We start from the raw sequence: 17,860 nt of genomic DNA on the forward strand, positions 1-17,860 counted from the left end.
GGTCTTCTCACAAGGACCTGGTGCGCTCCTTCCACCTCCAGGGGGCCCGTTGGGGCCTCAGCTCCCATTAGCGTATGGAGCATCGTGCTCACATAAGCCCCAACATCAGCTCTCATCAGCAACATCATCACAACAACATCTCCTCCTCGAGCTGTTCTCCAGGGCTTCCAGCCTTTCTATGCACCTCCTATGTAACGCCTCATGCTTCTCCGTTTTTACCACCAGGCCCTGTATCTCATCCTCATTCTCGGCTGCCTTTGCCTTCACTCCACGGAGCTCTATCGCCTGGAACTTTTGTGTTTCCTTCAGTCCCTCGATTGCCAATAACATGGGCGCCAGCACATCTTTCTTTAGTTCCTCCACACATCGTCGGAGGAATTCCTGCTGGTCCGGGCCCCATGCCGCCTGGGCTCCATCCGCCGCCATCTTGCTTCTCCCTTCTCTTCTCTGCCGCTGTTCCAAAGGATCCTTCGCAATCTGGCCACTACCAGTGGTCCTTTCCATACACACACGGGGGAGGGGGGGATCTTCCTTCGTCACCCCACACTGGGCTTGGTCTAAAAAAAAATTCCGTTGGGGCTCTCAAAGAGCCCAAAAGTCCATTAGAACGGGAGCTGCCGAAACGTGCGGCTTAGCAGTGCATCGCCGCAACCGGAAGTCCCTTCCCCTTGGGCATTTCATAATCGCAAGGTTTACATTCTACAGATTATAGAAGAGGTGAGAGTAATAAACAATCTCCTGTTTTATGACCAGAGGAATTTCAGTATTCTTTCTGAGGCTGAGCTGCTTAAACGGTGGACTGAATCACATACCTGATGCATGGAGCAGAAATATGATTGGTTCCTTTTGGTGAATTGGTTTGCATTTTCCAGCAAGATGCAGTTGAATAGCTCAGAAACCAGGTTGAGTTCAACTCCAGATGAAATAGCCAGCATTTCTTTGGGAAGGTAATTAATACTAACCAGTCAGGCAGCAAAATTTTCAGCAGGTTGAATGTTGTCTGCCTCAAGGCGCCGAGGACCCGGGTTCGATCCCGAGTCACTGTCCGTGTGGAGTTTGCACATTCTCCCCGTGTCTGTGTGGGTCTCGCCCCCACAGCCTACGCTAAATTGCCCCTTAATTGTAAAAAAAAGAATTGAGCATTTAATTTTTTTTTTTAATGACATGTCGAAGCTTTTAGTCTTGCACTCATCAGGACATCTTATAGGAACAACAATTTATACTTCATGAGAAGAGTGTTGATTGGTTGGCAAGTGGGCTCTGGTGCATTCTCCCTGGCAACTCTTCTCCGGAGTCCACTTGTCTAATCTTTATTATTGTCACAAGTAGGCTTACATTAACACTGCAATGAAGTTACTGTGAAAATCCCCCTAGTCGCCACATTCCGGCGCCTGTTCGGGTGCAGAGAGGGAAAATTCAATGTCCAATTCACCTAACAGCACTTCTTTCGGGACTTGTGGGAGGAACCAGAGCGCCCGGAGGAAACTCACGCAGACACTGGGAGAACGTGCAGACTTCGCACAGACTGTGACCCAAGCAGGAATCGAACCTGGGACCCTGGCGCTGTGAAGCAACAGTGCTAACCACTGTGCCTACCAATCAGCACTCTTTTATGAAATGCAAATTGTTGTTCCCTTTACATTTGGTTTTCTTGTGAGCTTTCCTAATGAGTCAAAAATGAAAAGCTTCAACAACGTCTTTTTTCAGCAATACTCTCGTTGAATATTCTTGTGTGAATATAATTTGAATTTAGAGAAATAGACTTTACTTTAAAATCTGTCATTGTGATGATGACCTTCCTCTAAAAGAGGGAGACAAACACTGCTGCTATGTTGGCATTTGATTCAATTTTTTTTTTTTTAAGAGCAATGAATTCTGTGCTCACGCTCCTCGAGTAGTTAAAATTGTGATTAGTGCACCATTAGCTGTCGTATTTTATAACATGTACCATTCTGCTGTTAAATTGTCAGGAATCATCCTGGGGTATGGGTGGTTTGAGAGATGATACGGTTATGAAAGAAGAATATATAATTGAGACAGGAACCAGTTACAGTTCTCATTAGCAAGTGAGACAGAGTGGGCAGCGATTTAATGGGTATAAAATAGAGAGCATGGGTGGAGCTCATGGACAAAATTAACTTGAATAGGGGCGTAAGGACAGAGAGCGAGAGAGAAAATCAGAAATGATGTGGGTTCAGGGCTAGGCCATGGGGAAGTTGAACAGAAAGTGATTGGAGATTAAGCTTTTTATGCAAAATACTTTGTTTATCAAATTGCAAACAAATTGTGAACAGTTATAAGCAAATCATTACCTTTGCATGCTGATCATGGTATAAAGAACATTGTTTTCTCCATGTATAAAAGGGTCGTGAATGTAGCCCAATCCATCACGCAAACCATCCTCCCATCCATTGACTCTGTCTACAATTCCCGCTGCCTCGGAAAGGCAGCCAGCATAATTAAGGACCCGACGCACCCCGGGCATACTCTCTTCCACCTTCTTCCGTCAGGAAAAAGATACAAAAGTTTGAGGTCACGTACCAACCGACTCAAAAACTGCTTCTTCCCTACTGCCATCAGACTTTTGAATGGACCTACCTCGTATTAAGTTGATCTTTTCTCTACACCCTAGCTATGACTGTAACATTACATTCTGCAGTCTCTCCTTCCTTCCCTATGTACGGTATGCGTTGTCTGTATAGCAACAAAGAACAAAGAAATGTACAGCACAGGAACAGGCCCTTCGGCCCTCCAAGCCCGTGCCGACCATACTGCCCGACTAAACTACAATCTTCTACACTTCCTGGGTCCATATCCTTCTATTCCCATCCTATTCATATATTTGTCAAGATGCCCCTTAAATGTCCCTATCGTCCCTGCTTCCACTACCTCCTCCGGTAGTGAGTTCCAGGCACCCACTACCCTCTGCGTAAAAAAACTTGCCTTGTACATCTACTCTAAACCTTGCCCCTCTCACCTTAAACCTATGCCCCCTAGTAATTCACCCCTCTACCCTGGGGAAAAGCCTCTGACTATTCACTCTGTCTATGCCCCTCATAATTTTGTATACCTCTATCAGGTCGCCCCTCAACCTCCTTCGTTCCAGTGAGAACAAACCGAGTTTATTCAATCGCTCCTCATAGCTTATGCCCTCCATACCAGGCAACATTCTGGTAAATCTCTTCTGCACCCTCTCTAAAGCCTCCACATCCTTCTGGTAGTGTGGCGACCAGAATTGAACACTATACTCCAAGTGTGGCCTAACTAAGGTTCTATACAGCTGCAACATGACTTGCCAATTCTTATACTCAATGCCCCGGCCAATGAAGGCAAGCATGCCGTATGCCTTCTTGACTACCTTCTCCACCTGTGTTGCCCCTTTCAATGACCTGTGGACCTGTACTCCTAGATCTCTTTGACTTTCAATACTCTTGAGGGTTCTACCATTCACTGTATATTCCCTACCTGCATTAGCCCTTCCAAAATGCATTACCTCACATTTGTCCGGATTAAACTCCATCTGCCATCTCTCCGCCCAAGTCTCCAGACAATCTAAATCCTGCTGTATCCTCAGACAGTCCTCATCGCTATCCGCAATTCCACCAACCTTTGTGTCATCTGCAAACTTACTAATCAGACCAGTTACATTTTCCTCCAAATCATTTATATATACTACAAAGAGCAAAGGTCCCAGCACTGATCCCTGTGGAACACCACTGGTCACAGCCCTCCAATTAGAAAAGCATCCCTCCATTGCTTACCCTCTGCCTTCTATGGCCTAGCCAGTTCTGTATCCACCTTGCCAGTTCACCCCTGATCCCGTGTGACTTCACCTTTTGTACTAGTCTACCATGAGGGACCTTGTCAAAGGCCTTACTGAAGTCCATATAGACAACATCTACTGCCCTACCTGCATCAATCATCTTAGCGACCTCCTCGAAAAACTCTATCAAGTTAGTGAGACACGACCTCCCCTTCACAAAACCGTGCTGCCTCTCACTAATACGTCCATTTGCTTCCAAATGGGAGTAGATCCTGTCTCGAAGAATTCTCTCCAGTAATTTCCCTACCACTGAAGTAAGGCTCACCGGCCTGTAGTTCCCGGGATTATCCTTGCTACCCTTCTTAAACAGAGGAACAACATTGGCTATTCTCCAGTCCTCCGGGACATCCCCTGAAGACAGCGAGGATCCAAAGATTTCTGTCAAGGCCTCAGCAATTTCCTCTCCAGCCTCCTTCAGTATTCTGGGGTAGATCCCATCAGGCCCTGGGGACTTATCTACCTTAATATTTTTTAAGACACCCAACACCTCGTCTTTTTGGATCACAATGTGACCCAGGCTATCTACACCCCCTTCTCCAGACTCAACATCTACCAGTTCCTTCTCTTTGGTGAATACTGATGCAAAGTATTCATTTAGTACCTCGCCCATTTCCTCTGGCTCCACACATAGATTCCCTTGCCTATCCTTCAGTGGGCCAACCCTTTCCCTGGCTACCCTCTTGCTTTTTATGTACGTGTAAAAAGCCTTGGGATTTTCCTTAACCCTATTTGCCAATGACTTTTCATGACCCCTTCTAGCCCTCCTGACTCCTTGCTTAAGTTCCTTCCTACTTTCCTTATATGCCACACAGGCTTCGTCTGTTCCCAGCCTTTTAGCCCTGACAAATGCCTCCTTTTTCTTTTTGACGAGGCCTACAATATCACTCGTCATCCAAGGTTCCTGAAAATTGCCGTATTTATCTTTCTTCCTCACAGGAACATGCCTGTCCTGTATTCCTTTCAACTGACACTTGAAAGCCTCCCACATGTCAGATGTTGATTTGCCCTCAAACATCCGCCCCCAATCTATGTTCTTCAGTTCCCGCCTAATATTGTTATAATTAGCCTTCCCCCAATTTAGCACATTCATCCTCGGACCACTCTTATCCTTGTCCACCAGTACTTTAAAACTTACTGAATTGTGGTCACTGTTACCGAAATGCTCCCCTACTGAAACATCTACCACCTGGCCGGGCTCATTCCCCAATACCAGGTCCAGTACCGCCCCTTCCCTAGTTGGACTGTTTACATATTGTTTTAAGAAGCCTGGATGCTCCTTACAAACTCCGCCCCGTCTAAGCCCCTGGCACTAAGTGAGTCCCAGTCAATATTGGGGAAGTTGAAGTCTCCCATCACCACAACCCTGTTGTTTTTACTCTTTTCCAAAATCTGTCTACCTATCTGCTCCTCTATCTCCCGCTGGCTGTTGGGAGGCCTGTAGTATACCCCCAACATTGTGACTGCACCCTTCTTATTCCTGATCTCTACCCATATAGCCTCACTGCCCTCTGAGGTGTCCTCTCGCAGTATAGCTGTGATATTCTCCCGAACAAGTAGCGCAACTCCGCCTCCCCTTTTACATCCCCCTCTATCCCGCCTGAAACCTCTAAATCCTGGAACGTTTAGCTGCCAATCCTGCCCTTCCCTCAACCAGGTCTCTGTAATGGCAACAACATCATAGTTCCAAGTAGTAATCCAAGCTCTAAGTTCATCTGCCTTACCCGTAATGCTCCTTGCATTAAAACATATGCACTTCAGGCCACCAGCCCCGCTGTGTTCAGCAACTTCTCCCCGTCTGCTCTGCCTCAGAGCCACACTGTCCCTATTCCCTAGTTCTCCCTCAATGCTCTCACCTTCTGACCTATTGCTCCCGTGCCCACCCCCCTGCCATACTAGTTTAAACCCTCCCGTGTGACACTAGCAAACCTCGCGGCCAGGATATTTATGCCTCTCCGGTTTAGATGCAACCCGTCCATCTTATACAGGTCACACCTGCCCCGGAAGAGCACCCAGTGGTCCAGATAGCATGCAAGAAACCATGCTTTTCACTGTATACTAATACATGTGACAATAATAAATCGAATCAAATCAAGTATTGTGATTTAATTATGTAAAAGGGCAGCAGTGTGTGGATTTGTGGCCACCTCCAAGGGACACATCACCCTGATGTGGATATATATCATTGGGAGAGAGCCTTCACTACTTGGCAAAATAGTTAAGGAATTGGCACTGAATGAGTGGCCTTCCAGCATTACCCACACCGGATAACTTTTTAAGTGAGCAATTGGTGAATTTGAGCCTGCTCTTAACTAACTGACACTTTCGCCCATTTTTTTTCAAAAACAGACTTTCATTTCTACAGCACCTTGTTCAACCTCAGGACATCCCAAAGCATATTACAACCAATGTTTTGCAGAATACTCGCTCTCTTGTAATGTAGGAAGTGCAGCAACGCACAAGGTTCCACAGGCAGTAATGTGTTAACAAAATAATCAGCTTTGTTGATTGAGGGTTTAGCATCCCCAGGGATAAGTATTCCCAGGCTATTAGGAAGAACACTCCTGCAGTACTTCAAAAAAGTGCAATGTGATATTTTACACCACCTTGAGGAGGAATTCATAGAATGTATCCGCGATAGTTTCCTCGAACAGTATGTAATGGCACCTACAAGGGAGCAAGCTATCCTAGATTTGGTCCTATGTAATGAGACCTGAATAATCAATGATCACATAGTTAGGGATCCTCTTGGAAGGATTGTTTACAATTTACATAGATGATCTGGAGTTGGGGACCAAGTGTAATATCACATTTCTCAGGTGACACGAAGATGTGTGCTAAAGTGTGCAGAGGACACTGAAGGTCTGCAGAGGGATACAGATAGTTTGTGAGTAGGCAAGGATCTGGCAGATAAGAGTATAATGTTAGTAAATGTGAGGTCATCCATTTTGGTAGGAATAACAACAAAATGGCTGTGCAGAGGGACCTGGGTGTCTTTGTGCATCAATCGCAAACAGTTGGTTTGCAGGTGCAGCAAGTCATTAAGAAGGTAAATGGAATTTTGTCCTACATTGCTAGAGGGATGGAGTTTAAAAGCAGCAAGATTATGTTGCAGCTGTCTAGGGTGCTGGCGAGGCCACACCTGGAGTACTGTAAAGTTTTGATCTCCTTACTTGAGAACGGATGTACTGGCGCTGGATGGTTTGCAGAGGAGATTCACGAAGTTGATTGCGGAGTTGAGAGGATTAGTTTATGAGGAGAGGCTGAGTAGACTGGGATTATACTCACTGGAATTTAGAAGAATGAGGGGGGATCTTATGGAAACATATAAAATTATGAAGTGAATAGTTAAGATAGAAGCAGAGAGGTTGTTTCCACTGGCGGGTGAAACTCGAACTATGGGGCATTGCCTCAAAATAAGGGAGAGCAGAATTGAGGAGGAACTTCTTCACCCAAAGGATTGTAAATCTGTGGAATTCCCTGTCCAGTGAAGCAGTTGAGGCTACCTCGTTAAATGTTTTAAGGCAAAGGTAAATTGATTTTTGAACAGTAAAGGAATAAAAGGTTGCGTTTAGCAGGTGGGTAAGTGGAGATGAGTCCACAAAAAGAGCAGCCACAATCTTATTGAATGGCAGAGCAAGCTCGAGGGACAGGTGGCCTACACCTCCTAGTTCTTGTGTTCTTAAGCAGGCAGGTAGGGCCTGTGTTTAACATGTTATCTGGCAGGTGGTGTCTCCAACAGTGGTGTGCACTCCCAGTAGAGGAAGCATCAGCCTGCATTACATGCTCCAATCTTGGAATGTAGTTTTAACCCATGATTTAACTCAGGTGAGAGTGCTGCCCACAGCAATGGCTGCCACAATAGTCCAGAGTAGGTTTTTATCAATGGAGGAGACAAAGAGGCGGGCTACGCTTTGTAATTGAGGCAGCCGCATCTTTGCTTGCACTTGGTGTTTTGGTCAGGTGCAGAGAAGGTTTTAATGGGAGCTCTATTAATAGAGTTTGGCTGTTCTGTAACTGATTTTCTCCATGTGCTCTGTTTTACAGGTTCGACTCAAGTTCTTCCAACGGTTGGAAATCTGGCTGCTGCAAATGCAGGTAGTTCGCGGTTGTTTTCTCCGAATCAAAACATGATCCAGATTGGGCAAAGCCAGAGTTCTGTCTCCTCCAGTAGCTCTGCTGCTGGTCAGTCAGAGCTAGGAGTGTCTCAGTATGGTAATATGTACAACGTGGGGTCAAACATGAACCAAATGCTTCCGCATTCTGCCCAGGGCACAATTGGAAATGGGCAGCATCCAAATCCGTTGCAGAGACAGCCTAGTATGACTCAAGGTGCTTCCATGGTAACGGGATACAGTCAGAATCACCTCAGCAGCTCAACCCTTGCACAACAGCAACACAACAAAGGAACCATGAGCCAGGCTGTTTCAAAGACCCACTTGCAGAGGTTATCAGGTGCTGTGGCAAACCAAAATCCAACATGGCAACATCAATCCTTACAAAGCATGAATAACCAAAACCAAACAAACAGCAATCTAGTAGCATTCAGCAGTACCTCAACTTTCCATGTACGGCCATCTCGTCCCAAATTTTCCAGCCAGCAGTTTGTGCAGGTACTGCCTCGAGCGGGTCTCGCTGCAGTCAGACCAGTGGGATCCATCAACTCCACTGTTGGTGGCCAAGTGATGCCTACATTAGGTGGACCTCTGACACGGACAAACCAGCCCTCGCAGCAGACTGTCCCAAGTTTAAACCAGCCCATTCCGGACATGACGAGCTTTACCTCTGGCCAGCAAATGGCCACGAGGAACAACCTCCAATGCAACCAGGTTTACCAGGTAAGAAACACCAGCCAGGAACTACCTTTTAGCTACAGTAACCAGCCTGGTGGTGGCATGATTCAGGGGTTACCTGGAGACACAGACCTGATGGACTCCCTTTTGAAAAACAGGACTACAGAGGAATGGATAATCGATTTGGACGAGCTTCTGGGATCTCACCACTGAAGGACAGATTGCGAACCTTGTGTGGAATCAGTGGGAAGTGTAATTTTTGAATTTTTTTATATAAGCAAAATGGGACCAAAAATAAAACTGTAACATAACCTCTGTGGGACATGACAGGTAAAAATGTATGGTTGGGAACATTTTTATGAACAAGTAAAATATACTATTTTACTGTCAAATCAGATTACAAAACTTTTATATTTAAAAACAATGTTTTTTCTTTACAGTTCCTTTATTATACACTGGTTGCCCCATACCTGTCGGGAAATCCATATCCGATCACTGAGCGTTCTTCTCTGTACCCTGTACGCTTTTAAACCCAAGCTTGCAGTATCATAATTAAAAAATGAAGGTGGAGATTGCAGGGTGGTCGGTGTTTATAGAAAGTGAAGACTTGTGAATTCAATGAGGAGTGCGTATCTAAAAGATCTTCATCTCTAGTTGGCCTCTTGTCCATTTCAAGAGTTTTCCATTTTATTTCAGAATTTCCTCCTTCACCCTGTTTGTTACAACTCAGTCAGCACTTTATCATTTGTCTGTCATTTTCTTTGCCTTTCTTGGCTTTGGAGGTGTCCTGTTCTTGCCATCCAGTTACTTCTCACAAAAAGTAAGTGATTTGTCAAGTGATTGCTGAAGTTACCACGTTTTGAAGCATTGAAGGGCCATTCGCATTCTACTCTGGTTTTGCTGAGTTTTTGTTTTGTCTCGTTTCTATGATACTCTTTGAATTGAATCATAGAAAGTTACAGCACAAGGAAGCAATTTGACCCATCGTGTCTATACCAGCTGACGAGGAACCATCCAGCCTAATTACACTTCCTGACTTTGATCCCGAGCTTTGTAGGTTACAGCACTTCAGGTGAAAGTCCAAGTTCTTTCCAAGTGTTATGAGAGTTTCTGCCTCTGACTACCCTTTCGGGCAGCGGGATCCAGATCCCCACCACTCCTTGGGTCAAAAGAATTCCCTTTGAATCCCTTCCAAACCTCTTATTCAAAAGCCATATCCCTGGTTATGGACTCCTCAACAAAAGGGAACAAGGGCCTTCCATCCATTCTAGCTAGACCCGTCAGACGTTTATAGACTTGCGTCGGATCTCCCTTCAACCACCTCAGTTCCAGTCTTTACTCATAAATAAATTCTCCAGTCCAGGCAACATACTCTTAACTCTTTCCACCCTCTCTCTTTCAATCATATCTTTCCTATACTGCTGTGATCAGAACTGCACCTCACTACTCCAGCCTACTACTGTTTTATGCAGTTCCCTACTCCCTACTCTTACATTCTGTTTTAGCTACTGAAGAGAAGGATCCAGTATTCCTTCTGGTTCACCTTATCTACCAGTGCTTCCTAGTTTTACAATGTTCTCAACTTACTGTTGTCATTTTTGTGTACATTGGCCTATTTTTGAGCTTATTTAGTTTTCTTTCCTTGGCTTTCCAGCCAAGTTCAGAAAGAGTAGCATGAGGATTGTTGTGAATTACTCATTACAAAATCATCAATAATGAAAACCGGTAGTGCTGGATAAACTCAGCAGATCTGGCAGCATCTGGAGAGAGAGAAACAGCTAGGGTTTCAAGTCCAATAAGACTCGTCTTCCAAATTTACTGTTTTAATTTCAGATTTCCAGCATCCGCAGTATTTTGGTTTTTTTCCCCCCATATAATTATCACTTGGTTTATTTCACCTTTTATTATCTCTCCTCAATAGTATTCTAGGCCACGTCACAGCAGTGAAGAGTCAGACTTGTTGCTGTGTGACTGAGATGAATAAGAGTGGCAGGTTTCCTTGTCTAAAATGCATTATTGAACCAGTGTTTCAGACAATCTGACGGTTTCACAGTAATTTACCAGATTTTCAGGATTTTAGTCTAGTAACATAATTTACTACATGACTGTACCCCACAAAAATAATCACTGTTTTCTTGCTCATTGTAGAAGGCAAGAGATGCTACTGTTACTGTTCTTAAAATTACAGATGCAACAGATCTTCATTGCTGTATTGAATAATATTTTGCACTTTACTTTTTTTGTCTTGTTTCACGTCTTTTTCCACCCCCACCCCCATAGACTCTGAGCAGGAGGGGACAGACAACATGGCAAGTTGTCGTATGTCAAGGCACTTGTGCATGTGGGTCTTATTTGGGCCTATAGTCAATCAGTTAAATAAACTCCATTGAAATATTTCCGAATCCTAACTAGACTGGGTTCAAGCTTTTACTAGTAGTTTGAGAGCCGGAAAAAGTTAATTGCACTATGCATCCAGCACCTGTTTCACGCTCACTTTGTTGGCTTGAGCACAGAGAGCAGCATTGAGATCCGCCACCTACCAGTGCCCCACACTTGCTGCCTTTTTCAACGTGCTGTCTGTCACTTTGGAGGTTCATGTCACATCTGCCTCTTAACTCGCGGAAGTTTGTGTCCCTGGTGCATTCAAGGGAATAGAATGTGTCTTTTTCACTTGTCTGGTGCAGAAGCAGATTATCAGAATAAAAACGGCCAGATAAGGAATGAAAATCAGACCTTCGCTGTCCCAGCCATCCATTTCCCCCAGTCCATGGTTGAAATGCTCTATGGCAAATTCACTGCCTTCCAATCATGGTGCTTTCAGTATCTTAACGTTTAAGTCAGTCAGATTGTGTCTGTGTATATAAATGTTTACATTTTTATAAAAGAAAAATTGATAAGTATTTAGTTCCTTGTCTGTAATATATTTTTGCATTTTATAGTTTTAAACTGCATTTCTTGGTATGATTTTTGTAAGTCTTAACTCTGCACTTGATTGTATTGACTTTACTCACCCTAACCTTCGTTTTGTATTCAGCTGTAATGTCAGACTTTAAATCTACATCATTAGAGCTATTGAAGTGGAGTTCTGGTGGAACATAACCTATGGCCAATCCTGGTTTTTAAAGTTACTCTCCCCTTAGAATTTTTAAGTCTTTTGTGCTTTTTAAATTTCTCGTATCCAGAATGTGTTTCTTAATATCGTTGCAGGTGTGTATGTACAGTTAAGAAAATCAGATTGGTTAGTTCAAATGACACTTGTCTTCCTGATTTTAAATATATATATTATTTCACAGGCCAGCATTTACTGCCCCTCCCTAATTGCCTTTGAGAAGATGATGGTGGTGCATCGCCTTCTTGAACCCTTGCAATCGGGGTGCAAGTACACCCAGAGTGCCGTTAGGGAGGGAGCTCCAGGATTTTGACCCAGTGACAGCGAAGGAATGGTGATATATTTCAAAGCCAGGATGAAGTGTGACTTGAGGTGGTACTGTCTAAGGCAGTGTTCTTCAAACTTTTTTTTCCGGGGACCCATTTTTACCAGCCGGCCGACCTTCGCGACCCACGCCGGCCGACCTTCGCGACCCACGCCGGCCGACCTTCGCGACCCACGCCGGCCGACCTTCGCGACCCACGCCGGCCGACCTTCGCGACCCACGCCGGCCGACCTTCGCGACCCACGCCGGCCGACCTTCGCGACCCACGCCGGCCGACCTTCGCGACCCACGCCGGCCGACCTTCGCGACCCACGCCGGCCGACCTTCGCGACCCACGCCGGCCGACCTTCGCGACCCACGCCGGCCGACCTTCGCGACCCACGCCGGCCGACCTTCGCGACCCACGCCGGCCGACCTTCGCGACCCACGCCGGCCGACCTTCGCGACCCACGCCGGCCGACCTTCGCGACCCACGCCGGCCGACCTTCGCGACCCACGCCGGCCGACCTTCGCGACCCACGCCGGCCGACCTTCGCGACCCACGCCGGCCGACCTTCGCGACCCACGCCGGCCGACCTTCGCGACCCACGCCGGCCGACCTTCGCGACCCACGCCGGCCGACCTTCGCGACCCACGCCGGCCGACCTTCGCGACCCACGCCGGCCGACCTTCGCGACCCACGCCGGCCGACCTTCGCGACCCACGCCGGCCGACCTTCGCGACCCACGCCGGCCGACCTTCGCGACCCACGCCGGCCGACCTTCGCGACCCACGCCGGCCGACCTTCGCGACCCACGCCGGCCGACCTTCGCGACCCACGCCGGCCGACCTTCGCGACCCACGCCGGCCGACCTTCGCGACCCACGCCGGCCGACCTTCGCGACCCACGCCGGCCGACCTTCGCGACCCACGCCGGCCGACCTTCGCGACCCACGCCGGCCGACCTTCGCGACCCACGCCGGCCGACCTTCGCGACCCACGCCGGCCGACCTTCGCGACCCACGCCGGCCGACCTTCGCGACCCACGCCGGCCGACCTTCGCGACCCACGCCGGCCGACCTTCGCGACCCACGCCGGCCGACCTTCGCGACCCACGCCGGCCGACCTTCGCGACCCACGCCGGCCGACCTTCGCGACCCACGCCGGCCGACCTTCGCGACCCACGCCGGCCGACCTTCGCGACCCACGCCGGCCGACCTTCGCGACCCACGCCGGCCGACCTTCGCGACCCACGCCGGCCGACCTTCGCGACCCACGCCGGCCGACCTTCGCGACCCACGCCGGCCGACCTTCGCGACCCACGCCGGCCGACCTTCGCGACCCACGCCGGCCGACCTTCGCGACCCACGCCGGCCGACCTTCGCGACCCACGCCGGCCGACCTTCGCGACCCACGCCGGCCGACCTTCGCGACCCACGCCGGCCGACCTTCGCGACCCACGCCGGCCGACCTTCGCGACCCACGCCGGCCGACCTTCGCGACCCACCATTTTCTCTTACCTTGTTTGCTGCTGACAAAAATGGAGGAAATGGTTTTGGGTCCCTTTGGCCCTTGTACACGCTCCTCCAATGGAATCTGTTGGATGAAGGTGATGCCTTCCGGTGTTGGAAAGTATGGAGTCTCCATCTGTCCAAGGTTCTGCATTTTGTTCCTGTAAAATGTTATCAAATAAACCCCCCCCCCCCCGAACTTGTAAAGAAAAATGAAATGAATAAAATAAATGAATTAAAAAAATACCAAACTTGTAAAACAAAAAGCTGCGACCAGTTTTTTTTTTTTTTTTTTAAAGCGGCCGCACTGCGCATGCGCACCGATGATCGGCCACGCATGCGCAGTGCGGCCATATTTGTTTTACATGATAATGGCCATTTTCAAGGCCACTTGCAGCCGGCATTATTAACAGCCGGCTGTTGCGTGATTGGGAGCGCCGCGACAGACAGCTCCGCGACCCTCCCGACACCCATGGGTCTCGCCCCGAGTTTGACAATGCCTGTTCTAAGGAACCTTGGGGAATACTGGAGTGCATCTTGTCGATTGTACACACTGCTGCCACTGCATCAATGATGGAGGAAGTGAATGTTTAAGGGTAGTGGGTGGGCTTCCACTCAAGCAGGCTACTTTGTCCAGGATGGTGGCAGGCTACTTTGAGTGATTTTGGAGGTGCATTCATCCAGGTAGGTGGAGAGTAATCCATCATACTCCTGACTTGTGCCTTGGAAAAGCTTTGAGGAGCCACGTGGTGAGTTGCTTGCTGCAGAATATCCCAGTCTCTGATCTGCTCTTGATGCCACAGTATTTATATGGCTAGTCCAGTTTGGCCTATGCTAACCCCCATATGCATTTTTGTTTTAATTGTTCCCACCTGCATCCTCATTCTAACCATCCACACCCCTCTCCAGATATTGACACATGACCTCTTCAACCCATTTATGTCATCAGGTTTAGAGACCTCTGTGTATTTGGTTCGACAGTTTCCCCCTTGGCCAGGTAGCACAAGCCAGTGGTTATAAAGTTTTGACAATTTCTGCTCCAACCTGTTAAAAGGTTTATGTTACAAGTATCACATTTTTTAAGCAATCTTTCCTTTTGTAAATGTAATTCGGGTAAAATCTGTATGCATAGATTAAATACAGGTATATAAATTTTATATGTACCAAGCAGGCTATATGGTGCTGATTCCGTTTATTCCCTTGTGTATATCTTTTTTTAAAGTGTTCTTTTTAATGTTAAATTATTCAAAATTGTGGCAACGGGGTGACGTAAATGTTACTTTTTTAAGCTTAAAGCTGTCATTGAGAATATGAAGTCGCAACTAACTGCAACATTTTGGCACCACAATTGAAATTCAAAAAGGCACTGTAGAATTTGTCACATTGCAGTAGATGCCTTGATTTCACGTTCGTTTGTCACCAACTTTCCAGGTTAACCTTTTGCAAATGGCATTTGCTGTCTGATTCTTTCCACTCTGATTTTTCAAGCAAGATTTTTCTTTTTTTAATAAATTTAGAGTATCCAATTATTTTTTTCCAATTAAGATGAAATTTAGCGTGGCCAATCCACCTACTCTGCACATCTTTGGGTTGTGGGGGTGAAACACCCGCAGACACGGTGAGGATGTACAAACTCCACACGAACAGTGACCCAGGGCTGGAATTCGCACCCGGGTCCTCAGCGCCGTAGTCCCAGTGCTAACCACTGTGCCACCGTGCTGCCCTCAAGCTTGATTTTTCAACAAAATAATTGTGTAAACTGAAAATTTAACTATTAGTGAAAATGAGTTGATGCTGATATTTAAGGCACTAAATTGGAAAGTCGAGACCAAATAGAGGCTGTCAAATGTGGTGTTGGTGCGTAAAGAGGCTTTTAACCAGTTATAAATTTTCATTGGTATTTAGATGCCCTCCGTAATTCACAACAAATAAGTTCCGAATTCACAGCTTTTGGACAAGAGAGTCAGCTTAATTTATGTAATCCTAATTTTAATTGACCGACTCTTTGAATGTGAGAAGGGGCCTTGGGCAGCCTTGTGCAAAAAAAACCTCGTAATTTTGTTATATTGAAGAATAGAGTTTATGCACAAAGCTTCACTCTCCAACCATACTGCCTGAAGTGCAACCTGGACTCAATTGACAGCCCATCTCCCCTTCATTTGGGGTTCTCAGAAGACCAATGGTGAACCTCCCAAGTGTCGCATAAGAAATAGAAGCTGGAGTAGACTATTTGACCCTTTGAACCTGCTCTACCATTCAATAAGATCATGGCTCAACTTCCCCAGGGGGAGGAAGAAATAATCGCAGATTATCTCAGTCCTAAATGGTAGGCACCTAGCCCTGAGATGAAGATCCATATTTTCTAGGCTATCGAACCAGGTTAAACAACCTTTCAGAATCTACCCTGTCAAGCCCTCAAAGAATTTTGTTTGAATTATATTACCACCTCCTAAACGTCTGCCTTACTGTGGGGTCCTCGTGTTGCTGTAACAAGGGGATGATTTTGGAAAGAGTTATCCAAACTTACACATAGTATGAAAGGACCTATTGAGAAACACCTGTTCAGTCTCTAATCATAGCATCCCTACAATATAGAAGGTTAGGCCATTTGGCCCATCGAGTCTGCACCAACCCTCTGAAAGAACCCTACCCAACCTGCACATCTTTGGACACTTAACGGGAAATTCTAGCATGACATTTTTAAAAATAAATTTAGTGTATCCAATTATTTTTTTTACAATTAAGGGGCAATTTACCATGGCCAATCCAATTAACCTGCACATCTTTGGGTTGTGGGGGTGAAACCCACGCAGGTATGGGGAGAATGTGCAAATTCCACACACAGTAACCCAAGGCCGGGAATCGAACCCGGATCCTCAGTGGCGTAGGCAGCAGTGATAACCACTTTCCACCATGCTGCCCCTAACCTGCACATCTTTGAACTGTGTGAGGAAACCGGAGGAAACCCACTCAAACACGGAGAAAGTACAAACTCCACGCAGTCACCTGAGGCCGGAATTGAACCCAGATCCCTGGCGCTGTGATGTAGCAGTGCCAACCACTGTGCTGCCTACAATTTTTTTTCTCCTCGTCTGCTTTAGTACATTGTCTACACATTATTGTTAGCTTCAGAGAGCTAACCATTTAAGTTGGTCATCACGAGTTCAATGGATCATCAGTACTACTGGATATTTATATTGTTTCATGAGTGTTCAAACCATTTCTGGTCTTTTAGACCATACAAGATGTGGCCAGGTGTCTGTAGCTAAGCTCTTGTCAATGTTACTATGATCTCTGGAGGTGGACAGAGGTGAAGGAGAATTACACTCTGACCTTTCCACTGTAATTTGGCTGACATTGGTGCGTGGATGATTATAAGCATTGGTGTTTGCCATTGTGTCTTATTTCAGTAGTTTTAACTGCACTGTGCAGGTGGGGCAGGCTGTGCAATGGAAGGGAGTTGGAACATTACGGGATCCTGCTGAACTTCATATTCATTTCTACTATCTGATTCACTTACCACTCCCATTATGTTTAACGCAAACTAGATTTGGCCATGTGGGATTTTTTCTATCATGAACTATTAATTGTAAATATAACTCCAAATATTGGGAATCATGTGCAAATAAAGACTTCATGATCTATTTGTATTTGTGCTGTGTTTCCTCATTGGTTGTGCTGCCTCAGGATACCCAACAAAGCACAGATCAATCACTTTCACCCTATTAGGTTTCTGTTGAAACAGTGTGCTTTGTCAACAGCAGCTAGATACCAGAGACCAATTTTAATCAAATGTTGTTTAAAATATCGTGATGTGCAGGATGGGAAAGCTAACTCCCAGCATGCCTTATTCCCAGTTTCTCAACAGCACATTATCCTGCTGCAGAGTGTTTAGTTTAACTTGCCAGCTATCCTGTAACTTCTCTGAATGACGCCCAACATTTCAGGCACTCTTGGGCATTGGCATCAGGCGCTCAGACATTTTCTTCTCCCTCCACAAGTAGTTTTTAATCTCACAGCCTTGCAACAACAGACACTTGTGTGTCTCCCAGACCCCTCACCTCCGAGAATTTAAATCCACATCTTGGAGCTGAAGGTGCTTTGTCCCTCTATCTGGTTTCAAGTCACATCAGGGGGACAGACACTGGTTGGCAGAATGTTACTCCAAACTACCATAGGATTGCCAACAAATACATTGAAAGCAATCAATCTTATAGGATCAACATCATTAAAACAGATATCTAGTCATTACCACATTATTGGAAAGACAGCAGGTGCTTTCGGAAGTGGTGCTTCCAATTTCCCTTCTGAGTCACATACTGT

At 46.5% G+C, this 17,860-nt stretch overlaps 1 protein-coding gene across 2 annotated transcripts in view; it reads left to right on the plus strand.

Annotated features, from left to right (window-relative positions):
* maml1 (mastermind-like transcriptional coactivator 1) overlaps nucleotides 1-11,755 on the plus strand; it is a 114,090-nt gene extending 102,335 nt beyond the window's left edge. For both annotated transcript variants that reach the window (XM_072512691.1, XM_072512692.1), the window contains exon 5: nucleotides 7,868-11,755. In XM_072512691.1, the coding sequence (XP_072368792.1) occupies nucleotides 7,868-8,826 (959 nt within the window). In that variant the 3' untranslated portion in view covers nucleotides 8,827-11,755. The remainder of the gene's footprint in view (nucleotides 1-7,867) is intronic.
* Nucleotides 11,756-17,860: the final 6,105 nt, after the last annotated feature.

The sequence above is a fragment of the Scyliorhinus torazame genome, chromosome 7 (genome assembly GCF_047496885.1).
Source record: "Scyliorhinus torazame isolate Kashiwa2021f chromosome 7, sScyTor2.1, whole genome shotgun sequence".
In the NCBI taxonomy this organism is placed as follows: Eukaryota; Metazoa; Chordata; class Chondrichthyes; order Carcharhiniformes; family Scyliorhinidae; genus Scyliorhinus; species Scyliorhinus torazame.